General features: G+C 40.4%; 2 protein-coding genes across 2 annotated transcripts; one reads left to right on the top strand and one right to left on the bottom strand.

Moving 5' to 3' along the window:
* The first annotated feature begins 3,248 nt into the window (after positions 1-3,248).
* Positions 3,249-11,806, top strand: LOC119884555 (dual specificity protein kinase CLK4-like). The gene is made up of 13 exons (XM_038694942.1): positions 3,249-3,331; positions 4,711-4,822; positions 5,513-5,607; positions 6,671-6,830; positions 7,675-7,741; positions 7,945-8,058; positions 8,272-8,438; positions 8,907-9,001; positions 9,118-9,247; positions 9,359-9,441; positions 9,527-9,606; positions 11,182-11,269; positions 11,363-11,806. The coding sequence occupies exons 2-13, from the start codon at positions 4,786-4,788 to the stop codon at positions 11,516-11,518; spliced, it is 1,272 nt and encodes a 423-aa protein (XP_038550870.1). The 5' UTR covers positions 3,249-3,331; positions 4,711-4,785; the 3' UTR covers positions 11,519-11,806.
* A 2,276-nt stretch (positions 11,807-14,082) lies between these two features.
* LOC119884556 (glucose-dependent insulinotropic receptor-like) lies at positions 14,083-19,470 on the bottom strand. The gene is made up of 2 exons (XM_038694943.1): positions 18,537-19,470; positions 14,083-16,883 (listed from the first exon to the last, which is right to left on the bottom strand). The coding sequence occupies exons 1-2, from the start codon at positions 19,093-19,095 to the stop codon at positions 16,192-16,194; spliced, it is 1,251 nt and encodes a 416-aa protein (XP_038550871.1). The 5' UTR covers positions 19,096-19,470; the 3' UTR covers positions 14,083-16,191.
* Between the last annotated feature and the right edge of the window lie 2,656 nt (positions 19,471-22,126).

Here is a 22,126-nt window from a genome sequence, read left to right as displayed (position 1 = left end):
CATGGCATTTTCTCCACTGCAGTGGCATTTAACGCCCCCCACATTGTTTTCCCAGTGATGAAGTTCAGACGTTTAATAACTAAATCTGACAGTAGTCCAGCCTGCCATGTTCCTGTGTTGATCATACCTGACAAACAGTCCTGTTTTTCATAAAGGAAATAAAACTAAGTGTCTACAGCAATGCTAGCGGCTTTGTGAGGCTGTAGCCTACTTTAGCACAGAGACGCTTTGAGCTGAATGCTGACATCAGCATGCTAACGTGTTTAAAATGACAATATTAGCATGCTAATGTTTGGCAGGTTTACTCACCATCTTAGTTTAGTGTCTTGTACTAAACTATAGTACTTGGTCATTATAATATATATATACAAATTTTAGTTTTGACATGATAATGGCACTGGATGAGAAACAGAATGTCAATGCGTGTATTACAGTTTCATGGCAAATATCCAATACTTTCCTAGACATTTTGCCCAAAACCACAAATGTCAACCTCAAGATAGTGTGAGATGAAAAAGTCATTTGGAAACACTCTTGTGGGAGCCACGGATGATTGTACAAAATTCTGTGCCAATCTATCTAGCAGATATTGAGGTATTTGACTGGATGAGTGAAAAGTTTGACCTGCTAGTAATAATATATATATATAGCACACAAATGCAGCTCAGTGTGAAAAATGAAAAGTCATCAGCAATGTCATTAAGACTCATCTTCCGGGAAACATGAATGCCTGCACAGAATGTTACAGAAATCCATCCAGCCTTTTGTTGTTTAGATATTTCAGTCTGGACCAAAGTAGTGGACCTACCAACCAATACACCAACATCACACATCCTTATAGCTATGCTGCTAGCATGGCTAAACATGCACTATATAGACAAAAGTACTGGGACACACCTGTCCCAATACTTTTGGGAGGAGCTGTTTTTTCATGGTTTGGTCTTTGTTGAGGGAAATCTTAATACTACAGCAGACAATTTTTGACAATAGTTCTTCCAACACTTTGGGTTTGGCCTTCTTCTTGTTTCAACATGACAATTCCCCTGTGCACAAAGCCAGCTCCATAAAGAAATGGTTTTCCCAGTGCGGTGTGGAAGAACTTGACTGGCCTGTACACCTTTGGGATGAATTAAACTGGAAAATTCCCACAGAGAAACTACAAAATCTTGTAGAAAGCCTTCCTTGAACAGTGGAGGCTGTAATAGTGGTAAAGGGGGGACCAACTCCATATTAATGCGCATGGATTTAGAATGGGATGTCATAAAAGTAATGTGTAGGCATCCCAGTACTTGTGCCCATATGGTGTACTTCCACAATTACTTTCTTACTCTTCCTCCTTTTCCACTCTATAAAACAAAAACATCACAGGGACAAGCGTTAATCCCTGAGAGATTCAACACAAGCAATTTCCCAAGAGCTCCATGTACCATTCCAGTTTTTAAGCATCCATCTAAACTGGCATATTCTGAAAACATTGAGACTTGGTGGCTGCAGTTTGAACGGGCCTCCTAACCCTTGCTCTGCCTATCACGCTGTTTCTACATTCTTGGCAGTGGTTGGTGAGTGGTGAGTGTTGGAGGATCTTAAGTGAGTGACAACGGTCCTGCAGGTTGTCAGCAAGAGCGAGTCGTCCTCAGTGCTGATTTACACTCGATCGGCGACAGCTGAGTCGGGCAGCTTGGAGAGACAGACCCATTCCTGAGAGAGGGAGGAGGGGAGCCCTGCTCGACGACTAACACTCCTTCACATTGTTGGCTATAAAAAGCAAAGCCCCTTGGCATCTCATAGGTCAACCAACACATGTAAATATTTCAGTATTCATTAAAACACAGGGTACAAAAGAAACGTTAAAATTGTGCAGTTGTCTGGGGGACAGATTGGATTTTAAAATATTCATGGATGAAAGGAAAAGTCTTGCTAACTCTCTACTTTCTCCTAATTGGAAAAGAGTGGACAACTGGGAATATTCAAATCTGGGAATTTATGCACTGTGCTGCAAAAGGTAAGAAGACAGCTATAGCATATACATCCTGCGCATCCTGAGTGGAGGAGGAGGTGATGAAAAGATGAATAAGAAATATGCGAGAAACCCCCCACTGTGAATGGCACGTCTGTTATTTGTGGAAGAGGGACAGGGAGACGTTTTCATTGCATTAAGATACAGTAGAAGCAGTGACGTGTGTATTACCCGTTGTCCAATGAATGTGATGAATCTGTATGCCATCAGATTAGCTTCCCCAGACTGTCAATCACTGATGGAAAATCTGATTTAGGTAAAATACACAATTTATACGATAAGGCTGATGATCATGTATATTTTTCTTATTGTCTGTTGCACTGTGTGACTTGATCTTTCAAGGACATAGACTTGGTCATACTAGTTTATTTTGAGCAAATCTCATTTATGCTGTCCTGCTGACCCAAAAAATAAATCATTAAATGCTGAAAATAGTCCCCTAAATACACACTATTCACTCCTGTTTGAGAAATCTCTGCTAAAAACTACAGTACCCATCTGAATAAAACAATTACTTCGCCCCTTTTAAAAATGAAACATATCTGTGAACTTTTTTTTAAAGTTGTGTGTCTTCAGAAAGAATCAGTAGTCTGATCGCCACAATTCTTTCTAAATTCTTCAATTCTTAATACTCTCACTTGGTGGAAGAGTTATAATTTATTTTTATCTAACTTCAATTCATCAAATCACATAAAAAAGTCATAATCAAATGAACTCAACCAATAAAGCAAAACACCTCTTGCTTACTTAAAAATATCTCTTTCAAACTTCATCATGTATTTCTAGGTACTATATTAATTACACTATTCTGGTTTCTATTCTATTTCACTTTGCCATATCGGATGACTGCTCTAAAAACTTAATTTCCCCACAGGGACCATTATAGTTTCATGTTATCCTCTTGCTCCCCTGGAAGCTGCCCTGCTGGCTAGGTGGTTGTAACTAAGCCTTTTCCTAAAGGCCAGGGAAAGCCCTGGAGATAGAGACACCAATGTGTTTGTGGGTTGGAGGGATGTAACACTATGTATAGCTTTGAAAACAGAGAAGGAGGGATCAGGGGTTGAGGAGACACAGAACACTTTGCACTCGTCGAGTGGAAGAAGAAAGGTTTAAATACCAGGCAGAGCACGGAGGAAGAGACGTGAAGTCGTCGCACCTCTCTCTACATTCAAATGTGATATTTCAGTTGAAATTATTTTTTCCAAACTAAACATTTTTCCTTTACAAAGTGTGGCAGAACAGCAGAGGAAGTACCAGAGGAAGACGTTGAAGAGTTTTTGACATTTTCTTTTAGGAACAAAGTTCTTCATTCAGGTACAGAAACATATCTTGCATGTTATAATGCTCCCCTTAAAAAAAACACTTTACAACATGATGTTAATCGAGTTGTATGTTAAGATATTTATGGAATCCATTTATTTGTCCTGTTGGCTAGGCTCGGCAATGAAGGTCAGTCGTTGAGTCTGTCGATTTTAATTTGATCCAGAATAAAGTATCTCAATAATTATTTGGATCCTTTTCCATGCCATTTGGTACAGACATATTGGTCCCCACAGGATGAATCCCAGAGACTTGCTGATTTTTTTTTTGAGTATCAAAATGTTCACGAAGATACAGCAAAAAACAAACAAACAAAAAAAACAGATTAAATTCCAGTACAGGTCGCATGCTTGCACTAGACTTAACAAATGTTTAGGGTGCTCAAAGGAATTCTGTTGTTAGAAATCTCTATATAAGGTAAGATATAAACACATCAGCGTACATTATATGATAATAACTTGCTATGCACATCTGTAACTAATTCTAATGCCATATGAATGGACAATGTCTAAACATTTTTTAGCATGGTGATTTACATTATCCATCCTACATGTAGGGAATCAGACACATTTAACTGATGCGACTTACAATTACTATTTATGTTAGAGGTCGCATGCCTCTGGAGCAACTAGGGGTTGAGGGTCTTGCTCAGGGACACATTGTCACAGTGGTAATCAAACCCAGGTCTCCCACACCAAAGTCATGTGTCTTATTGACTGCGCCATTGCCACCACAAAGCAGCCAGCTAAAATGTTGAGCCACATACCCACCAACATCTTACTACACAGCTTCTTAAAAAATGCTGTCTGATCAGCATCTTGATTTGTCACACCTGTGAGGTGGATGGATTATCTCTGCAAAGGAGAAGTGCTCACTAACACAGATTTTGACAGATTTGTGAACAATATTTGAGAGAAACAGGCCTTTTGTGTACCTAGAGAAAGTCTTAGATCTTTGAGTTCAGCTCGTGATGAAAAGGGGCAAAAACAAAAGTGTTGCGTTTATAATTTTGTTCAGTGTACATACATACACACACACACACAGACTAATTTCAATGCTAGCAAATGTTTATAAACATAATACTATATTATACAAAGCCCACCTAATGTACTGTATGCACCAATTCAGTTGCACTGAACCTAATTCAATTCAATTCAATTCAAACTAGAATTACTCTCTAACTGTTACATGCTAATGTTACCTGGCCAACATTAAATTGTTTTGCTCCAGTAGTTGTAAGGTTTAAAACTTTAGTAAAGTTTTACCTGTCCAGCAATTTTGTTACTGACCAGCTTTAGAGGGCTGCAAGTGTGGCTACAGACTTTAACGTGGAGCCTCATCTGCCTGTTTGTTTCTTCTTCTTATCTGTCCAGTAATCACCAGACCTCCGGAGTCTGGAGCAGAGAGGGCAAAGTTGGGTCACAGTGTCCTGTGTGTGCAGCAGCACAATGGGCAGGGAGGACAACAACTGTGGTTCTTGGAGAGGTAACCTTATTTCCACCTATGATTTGGTCATTTAGCTTATATTCATGTCGAGTGTCTGCTATGTAGGAACGTCAAAGACACTTGAGAAGAAAAGAGTATTGGTTTCCTTCCAGAAATGAAGGACATTCATTTTTCCCTATTCAATTCAATTCAATTCAATTTTATTTATATAGCGCCAAATCACAACAACAGTTATCTCACAGCGCTTTTCATAAAAGAGCAGGTCTAGACCATACTCTATGATGCTATTTACAGAAGCCCAACAGTTCCCACCAAGAGCAGCACTAGGCGACAGAGTCCACTGTTTCTGTGCTGATACCCAATAACTGCTCCTTATTATTCATTGACAGTGACAGTTAAAAGGACTTTTGGGAATTACAATTATATTGCAAGAAAAATAGACTTTTCTGTTTACTCAAATAAACAACATAAGATCTCAACAAATAAGTATATAATACTACCTGAAAGTATACTTGTGTATTTCATGATCATTCAAGTTTTTCTTAATTGTATGTTTGAGAGGTTTTCATTGTTTGGTTTTACTAGCGTGTGTCTGAATCTCAATCAGGCCAGCCTTCATACACTTGTGATGCTGGTACTTGTCGCTTCTGATGAGAGTGTTTATAGTAACTGTTTTAAAAGTAGTCACGCAGCAGGGAATCACCTCTCTGTCTTTTCTGTTTCTGATAGACGTTGATGACCCCAAAACAGACGTCCACGCTGACAGAAAGACAGGAATCTTCAACCAGCGCACACTCTGCACCTCGACAGAAAGTAGCAAATCGGTACGATTCTCTTCGTCCAGTTCATTGTCCTCCTTCTCTCAGATTCTCTCTGATTGCGAGCCTGCATGGCCAGAATTTTCGAAGGGATCCTTCAGTAGTTTTTACTTGGTGTCTTTAAAGTGAGGACATGATAGTAATGTCTCCAACTAAAATATGAACATATATTTTAGGATGTGGTGCATCCCTGGAAATAATCAATCTGGATCTAAAATAAACAATTTTCAATATATGGCTTTCCAAAAAAAAGTTGATAGAGAATAAGTTGAGCCACATGGGGGTCCGGTCCAAACCCACAATAGGAGTTGAAGCCTGTCTGTGTTCCATTTATAGAAGCATGACATGATGGTTTCTGGTCTAAAATGCATAATTTCACATCATTTCGATGATGAATAAGAATGTAAAGTAAAATTACAGTCAAATATCTGGCTCAGCTTCCCCCAGGTCTTTGGTTCAAATTACCCAATCCCTGCCATTTTAACAAAATTGTATAACCTCATATTGTAACTTCCCAAAGCACTAACACATGCATAAGATTTTCTCAAACCTGTCTGTAATTGTTCAGACACAAGAATAAGGACTCCTTGAACATAAAAATAATCACTTTGAAAGGCAAAAAAACATTGTTTTTTTTAAATCTTAAATCACTTATTCCAGGGGCCTTTCTCCTTCATAGAGTAAAGTGGATGACTCTTCAATAATGTGTCGTCACATGACCAATTTTGTCTGTGGTTGCCGAGAAACACTGGTTGGCTCAACTTCCCCACGGCTCAAATCATCCCGCTGTCCCCTATATAGGGACATATGTATTATTTTTAAATGTGCCACCTGTTATGATTTTATCTGAGAAATTGGGTTGTTACACTTGACACTTGTAAGATTTAATTTTAATACCTGACAGAACTGGGCTTTTCTTGCTCTTCTTGGTTTACAATCATCTGTGTCGTCTTAAGATCAAACTGTCCCTTTTGAAATTAAGTCCTTTTTAAGTCATAACCAAACTGACATGTTTCAAAATGTCACCCTTTCTCTTGTCCATACGTCTTGTGTGCAACACTCAACGCAGCCTGATGACAACTCGCTCCAGCTCGAATCTGCTTTTCTTGGTGACAAAGCTGTCAACGCTGATGATGATGGAGTGCAGAAGAGTCACAAGGGGAAGAGCTGTGAGGATGATGAAGACGGCCACCTGGTCTATCACATTGGCCTCGTGTTGAAAAATAGATGTACTCAACACCTACCTTTTGTCTTTAGTGTCTTTTCTATCCTTGTCATAGCTTGGATGTTTTGAGTTTGAATCATGGTAAGATGAACTGTGCTCTCACACCACCAGCAACTCCAGAAATAATTTCTGGTCACCATGTCATCTGCCTGGAGGTGACTCTGCTTTCACACACTGTACTTACGTCACACTTCTGTAAAAGTAAATTAGTTCTCATGCAAACTGTCAGGTAGCTCCTGTTCGATCAGTACCAATGAGGTTGCTAGTGGTGTGATCACAGCTAGCTTGGGTTTGACTGAATGCCTCTTGTATGTCATTAGAGTGTACATGTTGTGATTCTGTATATACACAGTGTAGTTCAACTGCAAGAAACATTTAGGAAAATAAGAGACGATCCTTTGTTTACCTTGTCTGTCTTGAACAGCTTTAACTCTGAATAGCAGATTAGATGTTGTTGACAGAAAGTGTCTGAACATCCTCCACAAACAGGATTAGCTCTTAATTCACAGAATTGCAACATGAAAAATATAAAAAAAAAAGCTTCAAAAATGTTATACAGCTTTTTTATTAAACTGCATTCATTTGGAAGCATTTTACAGTCTTCTGCCTGTAAATGCCTGTAAAAAAAATAGTGAAATGAAAGTAACTTACTGACCACAATCACTTGATAAATATACTTGGTGAAGCACACAGTATTTTCAAATACTTCCTGTTTTTTTCCTCCTCCTACATAAAATCCTTTTGTGGTGGGTGAAATAACCTCTTTATTTTTTTGCACTGACCATTAGGTTTGCCTTTTAAGTCATTGTTGATTACATGGCTAACCCAAATGTTTCTGTCCTCTGCAGATGAGGTGGTATTTACACTAGGAGTAGGAGCCTTTGGAAAAGTGGTGGAGTGCATTGATAGAGACAAGTAAGCATGCACGCTTAATGAACCTTACAATTTGTAATCTTTGTGATAAGACTCTTAATGTCAGATCTGTCCAAACTTCTTGCTTTTTTGGTTTCCACCCATCATGAAAACATCTTGAGTTATTATACAGAAACCAGAAACTGTTTCATCAGCATGTAAATTGAATGTGTGTGTGTGTGTGTGTGTGTGTGTGTGTTCAACAGAGAGGAGCATGTAGCCGTGAAGATTATGAGGAACACGGAGTGTTTCCGTGAAGTAGCGAGGTCTGAGATCGCAGTGCTGCAGGAGATCAACATCCTGGATGATGACAACATATTGTGAGTGTGGCTGCAGCAGACCCTCAGAGTAAATGGAGGGCGACTTGCCCTCTAAAAGCATTAAAATAAAACTTTCATGTCCTTGTTATGCGTGCTAAAGGTAAGGATAGCTGGGCTTTTAATTGGCACTTGTAAAACAAGCTATAAGCATATTAATTCTTCAGCTTAAAAATGCTACGCCTCATGCAAACGTCACTGACTCTGTCCCGTCAGTGCCTGTGTGAGGATGTTGGACTGGTTCGAGCATGAAGGTCACATCTGTATTGTGTTCGAGCTGCTTGGCCTCAGCACCTTTGAGTTTCTCCGACAGAACAAGTTCCTTCCATTCAGCGTAGAGCAGATCAGACACATGGCCTTCCAGATCTTCAGAGCCGTCTGCTGTGAGTCAAGTGTGTATGTGCGTGCCACTTTTAAACAGCCCTGTGACCTCTGACCTCGTCATTATTTGTAACTTTTCATGGTAGTGATCTTGGAATCGGAGCTTCTTGTACTTTGTACGGCTCTGATCACTTTGTTTCTGTCACCACAGTTTGTTCAACAGCAACTTGCACTTTTGGGTGACATCAGCCAATCATTTAATTAAGTCCAACTGTATGCGGCACGACCATGGACAATCTGAAATATTCTACATTACACAGCAGAACAATTGGTTTCTGTGATTTCAAGTCAACTGAAAATTAGCCCATTAATACGTTTTGTCAAGTATTATGTAAAAATGCCAAAAAAGTTTAATTTACATTTGGATGGAAACCTGGTAACACAAACCTGGTAACATAAACCCACTCATTTGGTGCAATGCTGAACTGTGACACACAATTACGATGTGTGTTTTTGTGTGCATTTTACAGTCCTGCATCGTAACAAGTTGACCCACACAGATCTGAAGCCAGAAAACATCCTGTTTGTCTGCTCTGACTTCGACCTGGAGTACAATGATGAGACAGTAAGAGTTTTGCAAAATCTTTCTGTCTGTTAACAGACAGGTTTGTTAAGTAATTAAGGATGTTTAGCTGTGTGTGTGTGTGTGTGTGTGTGTGTGTGTGTGTGTGTGTGTGTCAGAAGTGTGAGGAGAGGAAACTGAGGAGTCTGGATGTTAAGGTGGTGGATTTTGGCACAGCCAAATTTGACCACGAACACCATGAATCCCTGGTGTCAACACGTCACTACCGAGCTCCAGAGATCATTCTGGGTACGCACACAACTCACAAACACACATGCACAAAATTGCTAAATTGGACCAGTTTCACTGCATGTCAAATAATCCATCTTCTCAGTTTTAACTTTGTGTGTTTCTGCTCAGATCTGGGCTGGAACCAGTCCTGTGATGTTTGGAGTCTGGGCTGTGTTCTTATGGAGTTTTACCTGGGACGTACACTCTTCATGGTACATATAAACACACGCACACAGACACGCACACACATACTGAAACATTAGTAAGTTTTTCTGCCCTGCCTGTCTGTTGTTTCAGACCCATGACAGCAAAGAACATCTGGCCATGATGGAGAAAGTCCTGGGACCGATCCCCCCCCACCAGCTGAAACAGACCAGGTGACCAAACAAACACACACACATATACTGTACATGCAAGAGGAGGTATTATCCTTTATGGCTTTTTGCCTCTCCTTTAATAAGTTATATATCTTTTTTGTGGTATTATGGTTTTTGGCTCTTTCCCTCTCCTTTATCGAGTTATATATCTTTTTTGTGCATGAAACAGGTTTGCAAAATGAAAAAGCCCAAAGGAAGTTCCCATCTCCCACAGAAAGCTCTGCTCTGAACTGCTTGAAAACAGCTCGTTTGTAGTCCAGCCCTTCACTTCCTTTACTTGTGACATCACAATGAAAACGCGTCATAAAGCTTGCCAAGCGGCTAGCGGGGTCAGGCACGCACTCAAACCAAGCTAGTCTGAGCGGAGGCCCTTTGGCTCGACTCGCTTTTGTTTGGTTTTCCATTGTAGAAATGTTGCACCTGTAAATGCTTCCAGGTACTTTTTTTCATGTCACCTCACCTCCGTCGAGGTTCCAAGCGAGCTGAAGGATACTAAAATCTAACATAAAAAAACATGACAGACTGCTGATTGGTCAGAGAGAATATTCACTATTCACTGCATCATCATTGCGTGCACCAGACAGAGGCCAGCAACAGAAAGTTTTGAGGTGAGAAATCAGCTGTGTAGATTTCGAATACAGTTTTACGAGAAGTGATGGCGGAACAAAAATGTGCTTGAATATTTTCGGAGTTGAGGAGCTCCGCAAGTGGCTGCGGGGGAAGCCTGCGTATGGGGTTGAGTTCTTATGTAGTTTGTATGATGCTTTGGCAACATTGCTGTTATACATTCATGCCAATAAAGCTAATTTGAACTTTACCACACGGGTGAACAGACGATCTGGCAAATACTGAAGGAATGAGCCGGGTATAAATCAGCAGTGGTGATTAGTAGATTGACTTCAGGTGTGTGGGAAGCTCCAAGAACTATCGCTGATGAACACCTGCCCGGTGGCCTGCAGATACGCCCAAAAAGGGGAAGGGGAAAAATATAGGCGAAACAAGGGACTGGGAAGGATGAGCCACCAGATCACCACAAATGTGCTCTCCTCGGCTGAAAGTGTGACTTGAAGTGGAGTGTTGGTGGGGAGGAAGTGAGTTGAAAAAGTGTCGCAACTGCAACTAACCACTGTATAAACGTGTGTTCAGACCAAACGTGAAACTAATTTTTCGCATGGTGCGATTACATACAGAGTCGATACGAAGACGTAAATAGAACTGATAGTTTCAACTTTCGTGAAAGCTTATCAGCGAAGGATTCAACATCTTTACTACACAGAGACAGAACAAAATAACTATTCCGTTGTCTTTGGGACGGTGTGACAGGTAAAAGGCAGAGGTTATTTCTGCCATGGTTGATTGCAGAGATAAACGTTGCTAAGGTAGATGATATCTATGGATGAAAGCCCCTTCTCCTTTCTTGAAGGAGCACTCCCACTGGCTCTTGTTTGGCAGGTTGCAAAATAGTCCAAAACACACTGCAAGCGGCTGTATTCATGTGAGTAACGCAAGGCAAAAATCAGCTTGGCGTTTGGTCTGAACACACCTTTACCTGTATGTGTACATCATTTTCTGCAGAAAGCCAGATTATGTGCACAACGAGCGTCTGAACTGGGACGAGCAGAGCTCCTCTGATGATTACAGACAACACTGTAAACCTCTGAAGGTACACACTACTCAGATCAGCCAATCATCTGCAGCCGTGAGGTAGCGGAGGCAGCAGTGGAAAGTCTGAGTCTGTTAACTATCTGTCTTTCAGCATTACATCCAAAGGAATAGCGAGGAAGAGAGGCAGCTGTTCGACCTGCTCAGCTGCATGTTGGAGTACGACGTGTGCAGACGGATCACCCTGGAGGAGGCGCTGTGGCACCCGTTCTTCAGCCCGCTGAGGATGCAGAAGCAGCAGCGCAGCTAGCACACAAAACACACACACATACACACACACACACACATTCAACATCTACCTCGGGGTTGTAATTTAAGCGTTGCAATTACTAAACTGTTTGGGTTTGTAGTTTTGAGTTGATGAGTTAGATGATTTTCAGTTTCGTAGAGCATTCCTGTCTACTCAAAATATATATTTTACGGACATCCCATCATGATCCAACAGTCTGCAGTCAAGTAATTCAGAGTAAATGTTTTCTTTCACTTCTTTCTCAGTCATTTCTGTCAGGAGTTTGTTAATAAATAATAATATTTTGCATTTCCGTGTGTCTTCATTCTGTTTTATACAATGAATTTCTACTGCTATTAACTTCTGTTCACACAAACTTGTCAACTACAAGACTACATTTAATTTGGCCCTAATTTCTATCCCTTATGATAACACTGTATTCATCAAAATCTATGCGCACATTACTTTCTCACTTAGTCACTGATGTGTTGGTGCTGCATCAACAAGTATCACTGGGTCCTCCAGCAAGAATCTAAGAAGGTGCTTGTATTCACACCCAGCAAGACTTATCTAAGTAAGCTAATTGCGAATTAGACTCCCAGCATTGAAGCTAGACAATGGCATAGATGCTGCAATGACAAACTACTGCCCAAGCCTAGTAATCCTACATTTAGGAATTACCTGTTTTTTTCAGAGTTGGAGTCTCACTGTGAGGACGGGTCATCTGGAGTGCTGCTTGCAGTCACTGAGGGCTAAGCTATGTATTGATGATGTCCTTATACCTCTAAAAACCACAATATCTTCTTCTCAATTTCTCTACCGTTAATACCAGATATGTGAGTGATGTGTTGGTGTGGAGACTTTTTTTAAAGACACCATTGAAGGAGTCCGGCTGATCCTTAAGCAATGGGTGTTCCTCAGCTTAATATCCTCTTAACAAATGACACATTAAGGATACCTTTCAATGTTGTGCTCTCTGGGCCAATATGTTGAATTTATCCACCTACAGCTTATAGCTTACTGATCTTATGCTACACTTATTTTGCACCAACGCCCTCAAATTTGCAGGCAAGACAGTTTTCTTGACTTTAGACATTGATATCTCCACAGTGGCTGAACACATTTTTACCATTCAAACTGCATTTGAAATGTCCATCTCCCTTCGTTATTTCTGCAATTTGTACAATGAAAGTAGCTCTTAGTCATAGCCCTTTGACATAAGACCCTGGTAACATAGGGATGAGCCCAAGCAATATAATGTAAGTACCTATTTTTTAAGTAACTTGCCAAACACTGATTATTCCTGATAGAAATTATGACCAAAACTATTAAAACAAACATCTTGTAACCTGGGATTTGCCTTATTGTTTATCATCCCAGACACAGTTATATGTTCAAAAACACAGGTCCAGTTTAGGTTTATACACAAAGAACCCAGGATGATCCTGCTGGGCACTGCTGAAAGCCAATGCATGTCACAGCGTGACAAAAGAACCAAGGGTAAATTGGCTCTATTTCCAGCTCAGCTGCTAGGTTTTATGTGGAGACTGTAGTCTGTTAGTCTAAAGTAAATGTTAGCTATCTAACCCCACCATCAAATCTCTGACATCACCTTACTTAACTGCTTTTTTGAAAGAGACTGCTGACACACAAAGCCGACGATATTTTCAAGCAACCAAGGAAGTTTACATGACTGAATCGTTATCTAAATATTAAATGTGCAATAGTGGCCGCTCTTAACCATCAGTTTAAGGCTAATAAATCACATGGATGTAATAAAGCAATATAAACCAAAGCGGATCCTTGGGCCAATAAACACAATTTATTCATAATGTCATGGGTTCCAGTCTGTCTCATGACCTTTACTGCATGTTATCTGTGATCTTGCCATGCCTATTTTACTCGGCACAGAAGAGTTAACAAAAACCTAAAGCCAAAATACAGTAATAAAAAGTTGGCACTCAAATTTTGAGATTACTGTAGTATCAAATGCTGGATAAGAATATTAGTTTATTTTTTTCCCAGTGGTAAGGAATTGTCAGGCCTACATCACAGCAAAATGATGATATAAGGTGAAGCATCTGCAGACTGAGGAAGTGCAGCTTCAAAAGATGGCCATCACTTTCAACTCATCAAGCCAGTTAGTCTAGCTTGGCAACATTATTATAAAATCCAACAGATGTTCCTATTCATTTATGTTATTTCAACACCTGCTGAGTAAATGGCAGCTCCTGCATAAACTATTGAAAGGAGGACGTTAGCTGTTTCTCTTTTATAGGTAGGGATATGATGGTTGCAAATTATAAGTCTGTCCAAACACACAGCAACAAGTAATCCTGTAACCTCGCCACTTTGTACGTTACCCTGTTACATGCAGAGTCACGATGTAACACAGGGAGTGCTCAAATCACAGATGGTACTATGCAAGGGCCTGTGTGGCTGAAACTGTTTAGTTCCTGGTCACACAGATATTTGACCAATCACTTTAGGAATAATGACAGTATCAGCTGGAACCACAAATTCAACGGTCATTGCAGAAAAATACATTTACATTTTTGGTAGGTACCAAAACAAACACCAAGGAGGTATATATCTCTGTTTTATAAAATTACAGCCCACCTTTACAAGTTAACTTCAAGGTATCCCCCCCTCACCTGTTTCAAAGATGAAAAAGGAAATTAGAAAGATTATCCTGGCAAAACCAGGACACCAACATGTTCTTCAATCATAACACAGGAAACACAGGAGAACACACTTTTGATTAGACTTAAGCCTCCCAGGGCTTCTGTAGTCCTCTGCAAGTCTCTGCAGGATATTAAACTTCCAATAAGTGTGTATAAAGGGCTCAAAAAGTCAGTGTGCGCCCTCATACTTTCACTGATTCCTCAGTGGGACAGGCCTGAACCCTTGCGGACTTAATCAGGAACATGTCAGAGTCTGTGAAACTGGACCGTTGAACTCTTTCCTGCCCTCTGCTGCTACTGACCTGTGACCCCTCTGGTTTCACTGGGAACCAACTATCTAAATTAAACTGTAGTGCTGTCACTTTTATGAGTCATCGGCCCACTGTGATTCAACATAGGGAACATCAGCAGAGGTGGATAGTCTGTGTTCTCAGCAGGACTGACAAGCACAAAATGTGCTGCTCTTCTTTGTATAAGATCTTTTCTATAAAAGACGTCGCCTGTTGCACAAATGTGTTCTGAAAGGAAAAAAAACACTGGTTTAATATAACTTGGATCTTATTTTCATAGCTCACCTTTATTTTCTCTTGCAAATAAGTTTGGCTAACCTGTGGTTGTCATGTTTTTTGTCCAGTCTGGCTTCTTATTAGCCATGTTTCAACAGTACCAGATCTCAGAAATTGCTTTGGTGTGTACACTGTTATCATAACTGGAGAAAGAGAAATGACGGTCAAAATTTCAATATAATTTAAAATCTACAGTCATGCTAGTGGCTTTGTAAGGATGTATTTGGTCACAGTGATGATGCTAACATGCTAATGTTTAGCAGGTATGCTAACATTTGCTAACATACACTGAAAAGAAAGTAGCCACCACAGAGCTGATGGGATCAGTTTTGCGTTAGACAAATTAAAATTTTAATCTGATGGTGGCACTATATGGTTACTAAGATGATTACAATTCATCTTGACATTTTAGTCAAAACCATATTCTACTTTCTGTTATATTTTATATTTGATTCTGAATTATGTCATAGATTCTCTTTTTATAACAGGAAAAATCAGGGGATCACCAAAGTCCATTGAATTCCTCCTCTGGGGATCATGAATGTCTGCACAAAATGTCAAGACAATCTATGTGATAGTTGTTGAGATATTTCAGTCTGGACTAAAGTGGTGGAGCGACGAACTGACCATAATGCTACAAGTGATTTATCTTGAATGGCACATGATTTTTGTTATGCATTCACTGCCAATGTATTTCACAGTTACATTAGTACTAAACACATGATGATGGATAGTTCGAAAACCAAGAGTACATTACATTGCATTACATAGATCAAAAGAAAGGGAGAGAATGTTTTGACTTTAAAAGTTTATTAGTTGTCAGGTCTAGATTGGGCCCAGGCTGAAAGGAACTGGATGGTTTATAATCAGTGGATCAAGATTGAATACGGAAAGTAATACTTGATATTCTTATTTTTGGCTCATAGACCCCTGGAGTATTAAGGCTGTGTTTCCCCAAAACATCTTAATAATTGGTCCCTGGGTAAGTGCTGAAGAAGAACAATATCAACTCTCAACTCCAGTATTTAAAAAAGATTCCAAAAATAACTGTGGTTGTGAATAAATGAGGTCAAATTCATGAATCAATTTAAAGTCAAAGTAAAGTTAAAGCTAGTACCCATGTAAGTCAGAGTCCTGTTCAGGTCTTATTCAGAATTAGAGCTTAACCTATTAATTTCATATTCAGAATAAAGATATTCACCTTTTGAGGGGACACGTGGCACAATGTCAAGGCCTCAAAAGTAGTCCTCATATTTTACTAACTGGCAGGTTAAATTTTGACAGGGACATGTTACAGCATTTCAGAAAGATAGGGTGAAAGTGGAGCTCACTTTTCTCCGGTCTTAAAAGTTGTTTATGTTGTATGTCCCTTTCTGTATCTAGAATATCACAGTGATAACACACTCTAGCCATGCTTTTGTTTCCACCGCTTCTCTGGTTTCTTTCACAAGCTGGTCGTGGCAGATAGAGGCACAGTGTGAGCCTTGTCGTTAGGGATAATTGAGTGCAACAGTGAAGGGTTGAGGGTATCTCCACCTGAAACATCAGCTTGAGTAAGCACAGGTGGCTGCGAGTCACATCTTTCTGTGACGCCTGGTGATCCAGCAGCCCACGACCTTCCTGTAAAGTAGGAAAACATGGCTGCTAACTGCAGCCGCACCTCCCTTTGCCAGAACGCGTACACCAGGGGGTTGATGAGTGAATTGGATAGTCCCAGCAGCCACAGATAATTCTCCAACACGTCTGTGAGTTCGCAGCTTTTACACAGAAGGTGCACTATGCACGCCACAAAGAAGGGGCACCAAAGGACCAAGAAGCAGCCCACAAGCACCGCCACCGTCCTCAGGGCCTTGACATGGCTCCAGTAACCGCTCCTCAGCTGCTGATGCTGGTGGTGATGTTCGTAATATTCATGGCCATGGTGGTCAGTACTCCTGGAACAAGCTTGCCTCACTTGGCAGATCTGCTTCTGGTGGATGCAGGCTATCTTCAGGATGTCCAGGTAGATGTAAACAAAAACAGAGAGTATCGGGAAGAAGCACACGCTGAATAACACAATCATGCCCACTTGGTGAATGACGGAGAAAAAGGCACAGAAGCCGTCGTAGCCGTCCGCCTGCAACTGCCGCACCATGACTGAGAAGAAGAGGACATTGGTTATTGGTTATATATGACACTAGTTCTTCTTACACTCATGTACTATCAAGAAAACAGTCCTCAAAGTCAATCAGTAAACTACAAAAACAAAAATGTCAAAAAAACACTCTAAAAAAGTAAAAAAGCAACTAAGGCTACTTTCATACTGCAGGCCGAAGTGACCCAAATCCCATATGTGACTCAGATCTGATCTTTTTATAACAGTGTGGACAGGCCAAGTCACGTGGAATCTGAACTTTTCCAGTTTGGATTTGGGCCACTTTCATATGTTGTCCAAATCCGATACAGATCTGATCTTTTTAAACGTGACCTGAGTCTGGACACTCGGGTCAGAATTGAAGCGACTTTGAAATCACTCCAGAGCAGCTGTTCTGCTGTAAAGGAAAAAGCTCCACAAAAGCCATTCTCAACATGTGGCTCTATCTGCTCACAAATTCCCAGTACACCTGAAATCCACTGAGCTCTCTTCTGAGTTACATGCATGCTACCTGAGTACGTGCCGACATAGTGAAGAGAGAGAAACCAGAAACCGTAATGAGAAGAACAGAGAGTTATCAACACTTAATAATTATAATAATAATCATAATTCGGGAGAAATGTGACCCGTGAGAGGACAATGAAAAATGGGACTCTCCCGTGAAAATTGGGAGTGTTAGCAAGTAGGAGCTAACACTAGCTAAAATCTGTGGCTCTGTTTACCTCTGTACAACAGCGTGCTGTGTGTGATGTCGTGTTTTTCTTCTGCGCATGCGGGTCACTTTCAGGCCGCTGACAGTTCACACTGAAGTCTGACGTGGGCCACATTTAAGCAATAATGTGAACTGTCAAACAAAAAAATCTGGGAAAAAATTTGGAATAGAGCATTAAGGCGTGCAGTCTGAACGTAGCCTTAATGTTTCGGGAAAACAGCAGCAGCAGTCATTCATGTTTGAGCTTTAGCACCACTACCAATAGTGCCTTAAGGTGTAGTTCCCTTATGACAATTAAGCTGTCCCCAAGAAAACTGTGACCATACTGAAGGAAATATGGGAAAAGCCCCAGCTTCTTCCTAAAAATATACAACATAAATATAGCTATTTGTTTCCATACAAAGTTTGCTCTGTAAATTCAGTATGGGTTAACAAACAAACAAAGTACATGTTAAGTAGACAGCGTTAGAAGTGTTGGTGGGTGATTTTTCAAACAGGCTAGCAGTTTACACTTACATCCATTTTTTTTATGCTAAGCTAGGCTGAACATTTCCCAACTCTGTACTGCACAGACGTGAGACTGATCTTTTCATCTTAATCTTGGTAAGAAATGAAAGCCTATTTATTCCGGATATTTTTGATTCCTTTAAAGATGCACTGTGGATTATTGTGAATCCTGCATATTCCTGGTACATTCCTTTGCAGCAGGAGTGGCTTAATTCTGCCTGGCAACCATTGAGATGGCGTTTAAAATTATTGCTGCCGTAATATCCTGTCTGACAAATCTTTTCTCATGGATGTCTTACTCAGACCTGAGATTCTCATCAATACCTTTTGCAATATGACGTACAAAAACGACATATCTTCTGTTTGAACACCAGCTTCTTTTACCCTAACACAATATAGTAATATAATTAATCAGTTGTACATCTTTAAGTGTCACCTGGCAAAAATCCCAACGTGAGGGAGCTGATCCACAGAGCCAGCAGGGACCCAACTGCTGTCCCCTTCCCCGACAGCTGGGAGTACCGCAGGGGCATCTTGATGGCTGCGTAGCGGTCTAGTGAGATCAGGAACATGGACATGATGGATGCTGTGCAGGGCGATGTCACGAAGGCCATGCGCATCAAACACCGGGCCTTGCCCTGAGCAGCAGGCGTGGCATTTGCAGGAGGCTCAGCAGTGACATGGCTTTGCTGGTTCTGAGTGATGTTGTTGCTGTTGAAGTCCTCTGTGGCCAGGCCAGTGATGGCCACACCCACCAGGACATCGGCCAGTGCCAAGTTGAGGACAAAGCACCAGCTCTGGCTGCTCTTCTTGTGGAGTAGCTTAAGTAGAGCGGCTGCCACCAGTAGGTTGGTGGAGATAATGAGACAAGAGGCGACGCTCAGGATCAGACCCATCACTCTAGGCCTCACGTCGCCTTGGGTTGCCGGCTGGTTGGAGTCCATGTTGTCAGGAATCATGTTAACAGTGCTTGCATGTCCACTAAAATATGACATGTTGATAACATAAAACCCAGAAGATTTTAAGGTGCAATTCAAGCGTGGTTAGGTGGGGCTGACATTGCTCCGATCAGAATCCACCTTTTGTCCCATACATCACAAATACAACAAAACGTATTTGCACAGAGGCTCAAAAACAAAATAGGATACAACTTTAAGAAAGGTTAAGACTGTGAACATGCTCCAACATATGACAACACTTATTTTGCGAGAGTTACGCTGGTTTGATCACCACAAGATGAAAAATCTTATCAGCCAATATCGTCCTTTTAGGTTAAAGCTTCAAAGTATCCACAGTGACTCAAAAAAAAAAAGAAAATGATTCTGTTGCTAAAATGTCCATTTTGATCTCACCATTCTCATCAGTGTCGTTAAAGGTCCTTTGAACAAATGCAGAAGGACAGAAACACTCACAGCATTATCAGCAGGTCTTCCTTGTCCCCTCCCCTCTCTCACACACACAGAACTTATAGACGCACACACAACAGCACAAACACATACATACCCTTCTGCTGCTCATCCGTTGCTGTTGTTGCCTCTCTGGGACTGACCCTTGTCCCAGCCGCCTGCCTGCTGAGTTTCTGCCAAGAAGTGAGATCTGTATTTTTGTGAATGAATGCACTGTATGTTTGTAATTATTTATCAGTATTTTTATAAACTAAACTTTGGTCAGGGTTAATTTAGTATGGAGTACCAAACCTTACATAATCAAGGGAATAAATAAATTAATGTAAGTAAGTAAATTAAATCTGTGTAGAATGAATGAAAACAGACGTTTTTCACAGAGGACATGTCACATTAGAAAAAGCACGGGTGTAAACAATACATTTATTGATGAATTTGATGAATGAATTTTATTTGGCTGTTTCAGTTTCAGGGTCCTGACTTTAATGTTATTAGTGCTTTTCCTAGTATGGCAATAAATGTCTGCTGTGAAAAAGGTCTATGGGTGGTTAATACATGCTGGTTCAGAGTCACTTAGGCAAGTTTTAAACATTGTGACCGTAGACTTTACATAAATAAAGATGACGCATCTACACTTCTTCTCACTGTACAAAAATGAAGCCAACATTTCCTGGATACCCTCTTACGCTGGTGACGTCATTTAGAGCAAGAGTCAGCTCCAATCATTTTGAGAATCCAGTGTTGCAGGAGTTAACCTGGTGGCCCTCTGATGGACTCTTGCATATACTGTGTTGAGCATTAGTATCTTAAGTAAGGAGTTCACTAAATTCAGTAATATAAAACAGGAGCAGCTACAACCGTGTTTGAGTGCTGTACAGAGCTGAATGGGCTTAGTTAAACTCTAACCTTGCTGGCTGCTGTCCTACTCTGGCCCCCGAGTCCCCAGGAGAGACATATGGCATGATGGGACCATTTTCCACTAAGATTCACACACAAATAGATCCGGCTAATGATGCTTTCTCACTGCACATACTCAAAACATCACCTGGCATCAAACCAGCTTTTCAAACTGATGAGTAGCAGCTATGGTCTGTGAGAAAAATACTAAAAGAGAAATTACAGTTGACTAAAGTATCCCGTACTAATGGGCCTGGTTAATAATTTGCCTTAATATCATTTATGCCAATTACCATAATTCAAGACTTTTTATTTTATTACAGTTTTTCTCGATTGCTTAACCACATTTCTTGAAATGATGCCTCTTTTTCTCGAAACTCTTCTCCAAACATCCTATTTTCAGGTCAAAATGAAGCTTTCCACTCAAAACCATTCAGTCTAGCTGAAAAAACAAACTTTGCCCTCAGAAACACACACACTACAACACAGTCTTAAACACTGGTGAGATAAATTCAAAACAATACTATATAAAAACTGGTTATAAATAATGTTGGTTGTGGTTCTCCCCCTCAAAAACCTTTTCACACACAAAAGAAATAACAAATTTATACATTTGCACATACAATATATAAATTTTTTAGTCCTTAGTCTACTATACAGTACAACACACCAAACAACAAATTATTCTGCCCCAGCGTCCTGTCTTTGTTCTGGGACAGGACAGAGATTCATGTTCTCCACCTCCTCCTCCTCTCCCTACTCCTGCTCCCCCTCCACATACTCCTCATCTTCCTCCTATCCCATCTCCTCCTCCAACTCCTCTTCCTTCACCTGCTCTTACTCCTCCTCCTCATCTTCTTCCTCCTCTCTGGTGTCGTCAACCTCTTCCTTCACATCTTTCTGGATCCATTGTTCCAAAACTGAATGAACCGACTCTGGCTCTTTTTATCTATCTATTAAAGCTTCTGATTGGTGTGTTATCAGTTATGACTGTTTGTGTTTCCACCTGGGTAGTTGTGTGCTATTTGAGCTCAACCTGTGCTGACTTGAGTGAACGCTATTGAATGTTAGTGCTTTCTCAATGACCACATGGTGTAGGCAATGAGAAATGAAATGAAGAATGTTTAAGCAGGTTAGAAAAACTGTAAAACTGGATATTGGGGCTGGACACAATTAAAAAGTTGAGTAGAAGTCAAGAAGAAATTTTGATGACACATACTGTCCTCAAAATGAATCATATTTTAAGAAAAGGAAACTTTCTGTGAGGTATTTGACTTCTATTAAAACATAGAGAAATGTGTCACTGCACTGTTTGGAAACCACCAGCGACTGATGCAACTCTAGTCTCAGAAAGATTTGCTGATTGATTCACTGATGAGCATTAAAATTAGATTTAGTCATGCCAGCGATGTGGCTCTATGGCAATGACAATCACTTGATTCCACCACTTTGCCCCAGACTGAAATATCATTATAACTATTGAATGGATTGTCATGACATTTGGTACAGATGGTCCCTAAAAGATAATTTGCAATAATTAATGATTAATAATTTTATTATCATATTATAAGTGGGAAACTTGACTTGCAGTCAGAGCACAAGATAAAACTGTGAGAAAAATGTGAGAAACAACACAGGTACAAAAAAACAACACAACAAAAATGTGACCAGTACATACGGTACACTAAAAACACCCTAAAAACAGTACACAGTCTCTAAAATGCTA

The sequence above is a fragment of the Micropterus salmoides genome, unplaced genomic scaffold (genome assembly GCF_014851395.1).
Source record: "Micropterus salmoides isolate LMB-PRFRI ecotype aquatic unplaced genomic scaffold, ASM1485139v1 Ms_hic_scaffold_3530, whole genome shotgun sequence".
In the NCBI taxonomy this organism is placed as follows: Eukaryota; Metazoa; Chordata; class Actinopteri; order Centrarchiformes; family Centrarchidae; genus Micropterus; species Micropterus salmoides.
Note: the sequence above shows the minus strand (reverse complement) of the source record. Positions and strands in the feature narration are given on the sequence as shown.

Coding starts and splice junctions, on each gene's coding strand:
- LOC119884555 (XM_038694942.1), top strand. CDS start 4,786: ATGGGCAGGGAGGACAACAACTGTGGTTCTTGGAGAG. Junction 5,608..6,670: donor CGACAGAAAGTAGCAAATCG/GTACGATTCTCT, acceptor CACTCAACGCAG/CCTGATGACAACTCGCTCCA. Junction 9,607..11,181: donor CACCAGCTGAAACAGACCAG/GTGACCAAACAA, acceptor CATTTTCTGCAG/AAAGCCAGATTATGTGCACA.
- LOC119884556 (XM_038694943.1), bottom strand. CDS start 19,095: ATGTCATATTTTAGTGGACATGCAAGCACTGTTAACATGATTCCTGAC. Junction 16,884..18,536: donor CACGTTGGGATTTTTGCCAG/GTGACACTTAAA, acceptor TCTTCTTCTCAG/TCATGGTGCGGCAGTTGCAG.